The sequence below is a fragment of the Dermochelys coriacea genome, chromosome 1 (genome assembly GCF_009764565.3).
Source record: "Dermochelys coriacea isolate rDerCor1 chromosome 1, rDerCor1.pri.v4, whole genome shotgun sequence".
NCBI lineage: Eukaryota > Metazoa > Chordata > Testudines > Dermochelyidae > Dermochelys > Dermochelys coriacea.
In genome coordinates, this window is record NC_050068.2 from 332,940,650 (window position 1) to 332,953,046 (window position 12,397).

The 12,397-nt window shown below is 39.0% G+C and overlaps 1 protein-coding gene across 1 annotated transcript in view; it reads right to left on the reverse strand.

Moving 5' to 3' along the window:
• The window catches only part of CACNA2D1 (calcium voltage-gated channel auxiliary subunit alpha2delta 1), a 682,696-nt gene that overhangs the window by 14,403 nt on the left and 655,896 nt on the right, over window positions 1-12,397 (reverse strand). The window contains 6 exon segments of the mRNA XM_038369134.2: window positions 754-836; window positions 5,782-5,894; window positions 8,248-8,377; window positions 8,509-8,564; window positions 11,710-11,762; window positions 11,854-12,006. Coding sequence (XP_038225062.1) covers window positions 754-836; window positions 5,782-5,894; window positions 8,248-8,377; window positions 8,509-8,564; window positions 11,710-11,762; window positions 11,854-12,006 — 588 coding nt within the window.

Below are 12,397 nucleotides of genomic sequence, written 5' to 3' on the forward strand. Positions count from 1 at the left end.
TTCACAGAAGGCTGGAAAGGCTCTTCACCTTGCATGATTGGGCCCTGAGAGAAGACAGCATTATGGATAAGACGGAGTAACCACTGAGATTTGCATTTTTAGATAATACACAGTTCAGCAACCTATCAGTTAAGATTTGACATAACATTTTGATTGCTTTTCTCTATTTCATACAGTATTTAAAAATGAAAGAGAAAGGCTAACAAATTATCTCTCTGTTTTTAATTCTCTGCAGAACGGATTTGTATTCCTAAGAGGCACGACATCCTGAAATAGAATGCTTTAAGGTCCAGATTTTTAAATGCATTTAAGTGCTAGCTGCCTTTAAAAATCTGCCCCCAAGTATCTTTTCAGTATTCAGAAATAACAATGAACAAAGCTTATAGATTAGAGAAATAACCAGGATAACCATCTGAGTACTTCCCAGAGCCATGAGGGAATTGTCTTTGGCACCATCATGCGCAGAGCACTAGGTTTCTTGACTTATTACTATTGCCAGGAATCATATGTGAAAGTGCAGTGTTTACAAGAAAGGCAGATAAGAAAGCAGCTGTTAATTTTATGTTAATCATGGAACATTTGAAATAAAGAGACTATGGTTCAGAGCAAACAGTATGTTTAATGAGAGATAGGTTATGTCATGTCAGGTACACTAAAACACAGGTTTTATTGTTGTTCTGAAACATCTCCTTTAACTGCTTTTACATGGAAAGACACTATCTGAGTCTTAACACCATAAGAGTTCAACCTTACCCGGTCATCTTTATCAAAGCAGACATCAGGCCCCTTTCTGTATCTGGGTTGCTTCACCATTTCACAAGGATTTGGCCCTTCATCTGATCTTTGGCTAAGGAATGTAACATCCTTTCCCCATGTACAACACATTAGCAGCAGCAGTAGTAGCATTTTGTTTTTATTTTTATTATGACAAGGAGGGTAAAGTGATGTCAAATACTTATGACCTCGTCCGTGACACATACTTTGCCAGCTATGGCTTTGCGATGATGTTGGTTGCATCACATTAACCGCCCATTGTTACTGTTCTCTATTAAAGAAAACGACATTAATAGAAACCAAATGTGCTTTGTTTTGACTTTAGCAAGGCTGTTGATACTGCCTCCCATGACCTTCTCATAAACAAACTAGAGAAATGCAACCTAGTTGGAGCTACTATAAGGTGGGTGCATAATTGGCTAGAAAACCGTTCCCTGAGAGTCGTTATCAGTGACTCACAGTCAAGTTAGAAGGGCATAGCGAGTGGGGTCCTGCAGGCATCAGTTCTGCATCCAGTTCTGTTCAATATCTTCATCAATAATTTAGATAATGGCATAGAGAGTACACTTTTAAAGTTTGTGGATGATACCAAGTTGGGAGAGGTTGCAAGGAAGATTAGATTAAAATTCAAAATGAGCTGGACAAACTGGAAAAATGGTCTGAAGTAACTAGGATGAAATTCAATAAGAACAAATGCAAAGTACTCCACTTAGGAAGAAACAATCAGTTGCATTCAAAATGGGAAATGACTGCCTAGGAAGGAGTACTGTGGAATGGAATCTAGGGGTCATAGTGGATCATAAGGTATATATGAGTGAATAGTGTAACATTGTTACAAAAGAAACAAACATCATTTGGGGATGTATTAGCAGGAGTATTATAAGCAAGACACAAGAAGGAATTATTACACTTTACTCCATGCTGATTAGGCTTCAACTGGAGTATTGTGTCCAGCTCTGGGCACCACATTTCAGAAAAGATGTGGACAAACTGGAAAAGTCCAGAGAAGAGCAACAAAAATGATTAAAGGGCTTGAAAACATGATCTCTGAGGGAAGATTGAAAAAATGGGGTTGTTTAGTCTGGAAAAGAGAAGACTGTCAGAGGAACTGATAATAGTTTTCAAGTATATAAAAGGTTGTTTTAAGGAGGAGGGAGAAAAATTGTTCTCCTGGACCTCTGAAGATAGGACAAGAAGCAATGGGCTTAAATTTCAGCAAAAGAGGTTTAGGTTGGACATTAGAAAAAACTTCCTAACTGTTGGAGTGGTTAAGCACTGGAATAAATTGCCTCAGGAGGTTATGGAATCTCCATCATTGGACATTTTTAAGAGCAGGTTAGACAAACACCTGTCAGGGATAGTCTAGATAATATTTAGTCCTGCCATGAGTGCACTGGACTGGATTAGATGACCTCTTGAGGTCTTTTCCAGTACTACGATTCTATGACTTGTAGGATAACCTTCCAACGCTCCTAACCAAAATAATAAAGATACACATGGCAAGACTGTGTATGGGAAAAACAGCCAATCTAAAACCAGAACGCTTTACTACAGCTATAGGAGGGCTTCTTCCATCAGAAGAAGAATTCTTGTCTACTCAGTGGCTTAGGTTGGCTTAACTATGTCTCTGAAAGGTGTGGATTTTCAGATCCCTGAGAGACATAGCTATGGCAATGTAAATTTTCAGTGTAGACCAGCCCACAATAAGGGACAAAGATTTTCTTAGGGTTTCAGCTTTAGAGTGCATGGGGAAACAGATGAAATGGCATACTCAGGGTCACTCATCAGATCAACGGCAGAAACAGGAATAGGACCCATGTCTCCTGAAAGCTGGGTATGCCCATCCACTGAGTCATTCTGCCTCAATTCTGGGACAATTCTATACCCTGATGCAAGCCCCCTGGACACACCATGGATGAATTGTATCTTGAGGTTAATATTTCACTTTTGCAACTGTAACACTTGTGCATTAAGTTTCTCATAACTTTCTACAGTCTCTATCTGAAATTTTCCACCTAATCTAGAGGTTTTTTAAAACAACTAATGCTTTACAACATTTTAGGGCTTTTACAGATTTTATCTGAGCTAACTTGCACTCAGGGCATTCCATTTACACAATTAAAGCAAATGTTACTGTAACCACATTCAAGTCAATCGCTTTGTCCCAATGCAAGGCACAATACAGTTTACTGTATTCAAGATGCAAAATGGCATGGGATTTGGTCCTAAGCCTAAAATGTTAAAAAATAAATAAATGAAAAGACAACATACAGTCAATTTCTTCCCTAATTTACATCTTAGCAGCATCCACCCATCCACTGATGCCACCATGGTGGTTTATATGTGATGAGATTTATGTCTTGTGAGAAAGGAGAGTTAGAAACAGTGATGATAACTTAAAAGGCCATCAACATTAGCATATCCCTACCAGACAGCAGGAAGCGGAACCTAATAAACACCTACAGATGAACAGCACTCAAAGGTCATCCTTCCCATCTGTGTGTCGTCATGCTACATCTGCATTTCACAATGGGTCCTGGTTATGAAAAACAAAGCTTGACTTACTGCAGCTCAGGTGAAGAATACATATAGCAATCATTTAGTGAAAAATTAGCCTAAACAGCTGGTCAAGCTTTCATCTACTGCCCGAGCCCTGTGAAGTAAAATGCCCCATGGGAAAGTTACACCATTTCTTATTAAAGTTGCTTTATTTTGTGCAGCAGGCCCTGTACATAACCTGTATAACCTGTAGATTGTACCCGTAGTTAATCAAACTGACATGGAGCCAAGCCGGTCAGAGTAGCAGCCTACATTTACATGGTGCTACAGTGCCAGAGATGCTGCTTCCACTGATGTAACCTCTTTTCACCTGAAGTGCAGACAGAATTCCTGTGTCGTAATTAATGTGATACTTAATGTATCGCTTTTGCTGAGGGATTTCCATCATCTCCACCATAAGCAGCTTTATCATCAGGTACAGGAGCAGCAATGCTTTTCTAGGGATTTGCAAATCTCTCCTCATAGGTCTCCTTGCATGTCAAGAATATGTATTTCTGGTCACACTATTTTTCTACTGTCGGAGTTAATCGGTTAGATTCTGTCCCCCTGCCTCAACACCTTAACGCCACTTCAGTGTGCATAAGGGCCAAAAAGAGTTTAAGGAGAATTCCCCTGGCACAGTATAGGTTGCCCTATGGTGCTCCTGTCGCTATGGCATATGGGATGTGTTTACCAGGGATGGAGATGAGATGGAGTAGCTAGAATCTTGAGCAGCCCACAGACAGCAGGGGGAGAGCTGCCATCGTTTAGGACAGTGCGCTGGAGGGAACTTGTGCAAAGCGCTCTACATTAGAGCCCTGCGTGGGACAATTTTTTAAATCTCATTCCCATCTCATCCCGCAATACCCAGTCCCAGCCGCTCCTGCATTTCTTCTTTCATTTTTATCCTGCTCCCACCTGGAAAAAGCCTTAGATCCTGAAAATCCCGCAAGATAGACAGATTCCCCCTTACTACTAAAAAACCAAACCAAACCAAACCAAACAAAAAGACGATATATATATATATAAATGGAATTCAGACACAACTTTTACCATAAAAAGAATAAAACAAATCTTGCTTAAACGAAATAAAAATACTTTAACTCCTGTTATAAGAGACATCGAATCTCTTTCTATCCCTTGCTCAAATTTAAGTATTAAAACCTCTACTTAAAAAAAGAAAAGAAAAGAAAAACTTGCTTTACATTGCTGAAATTCTATTTATGACACACCAACGAGAGATTTGGTGTTTTTCACAAATTACCGCAGTCTAGTATTTTTGCCCACCCAATCCTGCAAGTACATTTTACCTGCTATTATGGAAGCTGGTCCTGCGGGAGTTGTGGGATCCCAGTCCCGTTGCAGGGCTCTGCTGTATACTCTGCTTGTATTCCCTGCTCTGTGGCCTCCTGCAGTTTATGAAGAAGTTCCCTGGGTAGCAAACAGAGGTACTGCAGCCTCCATGGCCAGAACAGCTCCAGCCCCAGCAGAAAGACCTACTGGCAGAAGGTGCTCCTGCACCCTACAGTATGACAGTCACACTAGACAGATGTTACATTTATTGGTGGGGCCTGGTCCTATTACCCCTGTCTTGGGCTGTGCCTTCTGGCTTATGCGTCTCAGCAGAGGCATTTCTCTTTACCCTGTCAGCTCTACTCAGAATGGCTGCAGACCCCAGAGCACCCAATACACATGAACAGGGGCTTTTCACTTCTTACTCTCTCCCCGTGGTGAGGGGAGGGAAACTAGCATGTGATTCATGCTTAATGGTCTTCAGCACCATGAGGGATAGCTCAGTGGTTTGAGCATTGGCCTGCTAAACCCAGGTTGCGAGTTCAATTCTTGAGGGGGGCCATTTAGGGATCTGGGGCAAAAATTGGGGATTGGTCCTGCTTTGAGCAGGGAGTTGGGCTAGATGACTTCCTGAGGTCCCTTCCAACCCTGATATTCTATGACCTCAGACAGCATGTAATTGTTAAGCTCTGGCCTCTTCCCTTCTATTTCTTCAGGTCAGTCACCAAGTTGTGTGACATACTCAGGGGCTTGGGATGCACCTTCTGGTCCTCTGCAGAAGGGCCTGGTTCCTGCAAGTTCACCAATAGCAGGATACTATGACAACAGGCCATTATATACTTCAGTGATAACTGCCCTGACCTACTGACAAGTCATTCCAGTGCACGGGCTTCAGGAGATTTTGCCTGGTAACACAGTCTGGGAACAGGTATTAAGACCAGCATATCAAATATATCTACATAAAAATTGATAACACTTTGAAATGATTCCTATTTAGTCCATGCTATGTTTTGTTGTATGCAAAATGTATTTGATAATCATCTGCTGACTCAGATACTACAGTGATGTGTGTCACAGAAAGGTATATAAATAGGCCATATTTCTCCAAATCTTGTTCTAATATTTGGCCAACAAACATCAGTTTATGCCACTAGAAGTTCTGACTTTAAAGGATACCCGGCTTTTCTGCTTGCATCAATGGCTTTGGGTCACAGGAGCGGCACATCCGTTGGCTGTCACTAATTATAAATACTAGATTGGTGTGTGAAACTTTTTCTGCATGATAAAGTCTGAAAAAGAAACACAACTCTAGTTAAACAAAGCAAACAGTATATCTTCTGGGGCTTTTCACATTCACTAATGAGATCACAGGTAACACAACTTTATAGATTGAACTAGACTGGTATAGAAAGGACAGCTGGTCTTTTTTAAGAATAGCAAGGACCATTCAAGGGGAAATTTTGTAATCTTTATTGACAGGACTGTTGTTCTGCATTAGAGCAGATGCTGTGATTAAAAAATGGAAAAAGTGCACAGGGTGATGTTATACCACTAAGCAGCAAGTTGCATTCTCCTAAATCAGTAACTCCACTACGAAGTGAAACCAGTTTAGCTACAATTTCTCTACTGCCAATGTGGTGTGAAAAGAAAAGCCACTCTAAACGGAATAGGAAATGGTGTTTTAAAATGAGTAGTGAGAATACTGACATCTTTATAAATCCACAAAGAGCCTTTTCAGTTAGAATATAATGTATTTGAATATATCACATCTCTAGTCGATACAGTGTATCTTAGACACTATAGTTAAGAGTATTTATCCACTTTCATGGCTTATTTTCAGGTGTTTATATTGTATATTTAGACAGCTAGATGGATGGATAGATAGATGTAAATAACCATCCAGGTGAGCTGAGAAATAATGTAAAACTCATAAACAAAGAGAATGTTTTCTAATTGCTGAGGAAAAGCTTTTGTGTTGTTCTTAAAGTAGACAGCTATTTGTAACTGGCTTCCTGACACACTTTTGCACACATCTAACAAAACCAGGCAAAATGTATCCTTTGGTATAAGTGGACAAAACTTCATTGACCTCAGTGGAGTTTATCCCAATGGCTAAATTTGACCCAACAGCTCCTTCAGGTCATCTGTAACCTTACAAATGACTCATTCACACTAGTTTGCCATTTTAGGGGCCCAAACATCTCTTCTGATTAAATCAGTGAAAAAGAATCTCTGAGGATGGTTCTGTTTCTGCCCATAGCAGCACCATTCTACCCTTTATGGAATTCCGTATTTGACCCTGTGCTGTGATTGTGTCCAATTCCTTGTGTGTACTTTGCTGGACTGAAATCCCCTATGAAACATTTTCTAAGTGTTCTTCAAGGTTTATAACGGTTCTGTTGTCTCCAACACTTTCAGAAATTGCTAACTGTCAGGCCTTGTTCCTGTAGCTCTGGCATGAGGCACTGTATTGTGTGTAAGATTATGACACTCCAGGGGAAGGGTGAGCAAATACTAGATGTGGGCAAATATAAAGATAAGCGGTAAGCATAAAAGTATGATAACTTTTTGGCATGGAGTGGAGGAACCAAGGCTTGAGACACTTGCACATCCACTCCAGTATTCTCAAGAGTGCCAGATTAAAAAAATAAAATAAAAACCGAACACAGTGGCAGGGAGGAGACGAGGGTTTAAATACAATTCTCATCATGCTAATGAGGTGCTTAGCTCTGTTTCCCAATCTGACTTCTCTCTCTTCCTATTGCAAAGGAGTAATCAGGCAGCCACACAACCAGCAATGTTCTCTTTAATACAGGATTGGGTAATCTGTGCTGGTGATCATTTCTTACCTTGTATACTTACATCACTTGTGCCACATCTGTGCTGTGCTATAACACATCCTAAATGTCCTCTCTTTTACCCATTTGTAGCTTAATGTTTGTTTAAGGATTTTAAACTGAATTACCACAAATTTGTCTACACAGAGATCTTCAAATGGCTCCTATTTTTTTTAGAATATATTAATTCTATGGTCATTTTTATAGTCTTACACTTTAGAAAATCTATCAATCTAATAACTTAGTATGGAAGAAATTTTCAAGTCTCACAAAATTATATTGAGATTGTAACATCTTTAATGAAAGCAGCAGCAGCACTACTGGACAACTCAAGGCAAAATATGAAGAAGCTGATCAACACTTTAACATTATCTGCATTTAAATTGATAATGGGATCCACAAAAAACCCCTCAGTTCTGTATATCTGTGATAGAACTCAAGAATTTCAATTAATAAATTAGAAAAAATACAGTGAAAAATATAGGAATAAAATATATTAAACACCAATTATCCTATTAAAATATACATGGAGACAATCCCATAAAACAGAACAACACAACTTGGAGTAAAATAATTCTGTGCACTGTTATTACTGTTTCCATATACACTAATACACACATATACATTCTGTCATGTATGTACTACACTACACACATGTATATATTTATCCTTCTTACATACATGTGATAAGGTTATGACACAGTATAATTTATCCTTCATACAGTAATGTAATTACTTACTTCTAAGATTAATATGCACAAAAAAGGCTCCACTTTACATTTTCTATTAAAAGTTGAAAATTTACCTGGAACAGTTTATACAGTCTACAATCCCACCGAAGGATTTATCGTCATTTTCAAAGAAATACTGAGTTTGCTCAGTAATGCAGCTCTGTTTGGATAGGGCAGCAGTGTAGTCGTCATCATCTGCTTCCGCTGAGGAGAAAGAAAAAACAGAAACATTTTCAACTCATATAGTGGAGTGAGCAGAATTTGGCTGGTACCTGGATTCTTATCTTCTAGTTCATTCAACGTTCACACTTTAACAAACCTGAGTCGTGACTTACCTGCCTCAAGGAAACGTGGAAAAGTCAGGCCCAAAAACAGCTGCTGCAAGATAGACCTGAGCACAGAAAAAATAATTTTGTTAATGAAATAGTTATTTCCCTCTCCTTTAAACATAGCTTTGCTAATATGGGAGCCCTGATTGTTTTCAGGAGACCCTAAATACCACTGGGATAAAAATAATTGCTAATAACAACAGCAACAACAAAACTTAATTGCACTTATGCCAACTAATATGAATGTGTTTCTTTAATATCTTGCATTTTGTTAGTCACCCTCTTCTTCCCCTTCAGCTACTGTCCCACATTATCTTTTTACTTGACAATCAATATTCAGTGCCCCTTTTACCCATAATTCAGCTAGCAGAGATGCTGAAGAGCAGTTTAACTGTCATCTTTTAAGATCTCCACAGAATGTGAAACAGGAATCCTGAGATTACACTCCTATTTAAACCAACTAGGATGCTTTAAATGACAATAGCCAGACATAGCTCTAAGGGGCTTCCAGCACTTTCCACTGATTAAGCCTCACAACCCTCCTGTGAGGCAGATAAATGCTGGAGTATTCTAACCATTTCATACAAAAGTCATCTCTGTGCCAGCAAATTGTATTTCTATCTCCACTTCTGCACTTCAGCCTATCCCTGTCATTTCTTCCTCAATGCTGTGAAAAAATTAAGCTTAACACGGATAACATTAAGCTCTTATTTTTCTGTGTTCATGCCCACATCACTCCTATTTCAATTATTGCAACCTCCTCCTCTCTGGTTCATTTGTCATCCACAATGCCCAACCCCTCCTACCGTAACCATGACAATTAGATTCCTTCTCTCATCACTCCCTCTCTTTAAATCCCTCCCCCAGCTCCTTCTTCATTAACTTTGAACTTCTTGTCCTCACCTTGCAAGCCCTACTTCTGCCATCAGATCTGTCCTGGTCTATTATTGTGGCACCCTACTCCCCCATACGTTCTACTGCTCATAAATGCCAGTCTTGTTGAACCTTTAATTTGCTTCCTCCACAGCCTCATATATTTTTTTAGAAAATATATCTGCCAGTTATTTCCGTGGCTAGGGCTCTGAAATCTGCATCAAACATTGGGTTTGTTTACATAACATCAGGACTGGGATTGTTGCACGGGCGGTGTGCTCATCTGCAGGGATGAAGAGAAACCTCATGTTATTCAACAGCGACTCTGCTGTCTGACCAGGAAGGGAAGTCCCCATCAAGCCCTTTTTTCAGCTTGAAAGAAAGTGATCATGGAATTCACTGAGGATGAGAGAGAGAGAAAGCCTGAAAAAATGGGGAAGAGCCTCAAAGTTCCCAGAGTGCAGAGGACAGAAGATATTTATTTAACTGATTCCGCATGCTCCCCACATAAGCTTTGAAAATTGTCACTCACTATCCTATTCCAATTTTTTGCCCGAAACGCAACAGTTATCCTTAACCCAGCTTCTTCTATTTCTCTGCATTTGCTTTCACTAGTTGCCTTGCTGAAATGCACTCTGATCGGCCCTTTCTATTCCACTTCCCTAATGGCCCCTCAGCCTGCTTGTGGCCTAGATTCCATTTCAAAAATTTCCAGTGAAAGCACTTTCTTGTGGTGCTTTCAATTGAAACTCTGTGGAAAACAAGACCCATGTCTAAATTGAGTCCAGACCTCTGAGATTGATTTGAACACTGATAGCCCAAATTTCTCTGTTTGAGCAGAGCTTAGGTTTCGTCCCTGGATCATTTCCCATCTTTGGTTTTTGAACTTCATTTTTGTTCCAGAAAACAAAGATCTTAACTGTTCCTGTTAACTAAATGTAACCAATAATAAAAACAAATATCCTAAGCCTTCATAGTGCCATCTGTGAGATAACTACTCTCTCTATATTTGTTCAGCTGTGATATATTGCAATGCTTACCTCCAAATAGTGTAAATTAGCTACTATTGTGCTACAGAATATGCACCACAAAACTTTATCATGAAGGACAGATATTTTCAGAGGGCAAAATTTACACCAGTGCAGAAGGCCTGCCTGACACCCACCATACCACTGAAGTCCCAATTAATCTTTGCCGCATGGTTTTGGTATCACAGGGGTGCTTAATCTGTACAGGGCTGAATTTCATTTATATGCATTATGAAACTAACAAAACAATTTTTGTGGCTATTGCTAATTACTGCATGGATTTAATTCCAAAGGGAGACAACTCTGTGGTGTGGAGTTTTAGATCAGTTGTCAGATTTATTCGTGTTGTGTTTAGCTAAAGATAGTAACCATTAAAATAGGTAAGAGGTGAAATCCTGACTCCACTGATGTCAATCCCAAAATTCTCACTGAGTTCAACAGAACCAGGATTTCACCCAATAGTTCTAAAAGTTAAAATTGATTGCCATTCCGTCTTCCCTGTTCTATGACAGTCTCTAAAGTATATGTTTCTGGAACATTACCCAAAGTTCTTTTTGTTCTTGCAGATGAAGTATAGTTTTGTTGTTTAAACTGAGCAAAGGGAAAAAAATGGAAACAAGCTGTTATACTATATTGTTTTATGTGGCTTCTTCCTTGAAACAGTATCACTGGTTTATAGTATCTTTGATAAAAAGACAATGAACAAAACCAACTGACTCTTTCAATGAGCAACTTTCAGTGAGTTATACTACCAAACAATGCATTTTAATGGCATCTGGTGTTCTGAAATAGGACTTGCTTATGTTTTCAAATAAACGCCCTTGTGTGTCTAACAAAATGGTTCACTGACACCTCAAAAACTGACTCTTTCTCAACCTTCTTGCTTAATCATGCACTTGAAAAAGAACCATATAGTGCACTGAATTATGAATTGAACAGGTCCATCTGAAAGCTGCACACCAGCAACCTAGATGAAAAGTGATTCAACACAAAACAACTCCTGTGTCTACGCATGCTCAATGTAGACCGAGAACAGAGAATTACAGAGTCTGGGAAGTCTCATTTTGATTGAAGATCAATAAAATTAAGTTTCCAAAGAATCTGGGAAGATTACTAAAAATGTTCACTGTATGAAGTAATACCAGCCCTTAAGATTCAAGAACAGCTCCTAGGAATTCAAGAGTCTGTTATTATCATACATAGCCACTATAGAGAGAAGAGATTAATTGTTACCAAATACATTTTCTTTTTACTGAATTGTTAATTATGACATTGGTATAAACATTACCAGCATATCTGAACTTACCAGGCAGCTGCAGAGGCCCACCATCCAACATGCAATACATCTGCTACTGTAGGCTATAAAACGAAGTATAAAGATCGCACCATTAGTACCAGCGTCAACACATAGGTAAGGGGGATGCTGATAACTTGGCAAGAGGAAACTGACCACATATGCAGAACGAAGACCAGCTCCTTGCTTTGGTTCTTCTTCAGGATCACAAACAGACTGATAGTCATAAGACTTGTTAAAGGCATATAAGGACATGTTAATGAGGTTTCGCATCAGGTCAGGGTCAATCTCACCAAAGAATCGTCCAATCTGGTGCAGAAAATTGTAAAAAAGAGGAATCTAAGCACTTCTAAGCTGATGTCACATGATAAATAATATACATGTAATTTACATATACTGAAAAATGCTGTTGAATTCAAAGAAGGTATAAATCCTATCATTCTTACTGTGGGATATATGGTGATAAATTATAAAAGTCTTTCTTTTAATATTCATTTTGCATTTACTTTAAATTCTCTATAATAATAAATTGTTTTCAGACCTACTCAGGCAAAACTCTAAACGACTTCAAGGGAAGTTTGGCCTGATTTACAGCTGCATGATGTGGTTCATTGTTATTATAAAACCCATAAGAGACTCATTTTTCAAAGGGGCATCAACTATTTCCATATCTACTCTGAGTGTTTAGGTTTTTTCCCTA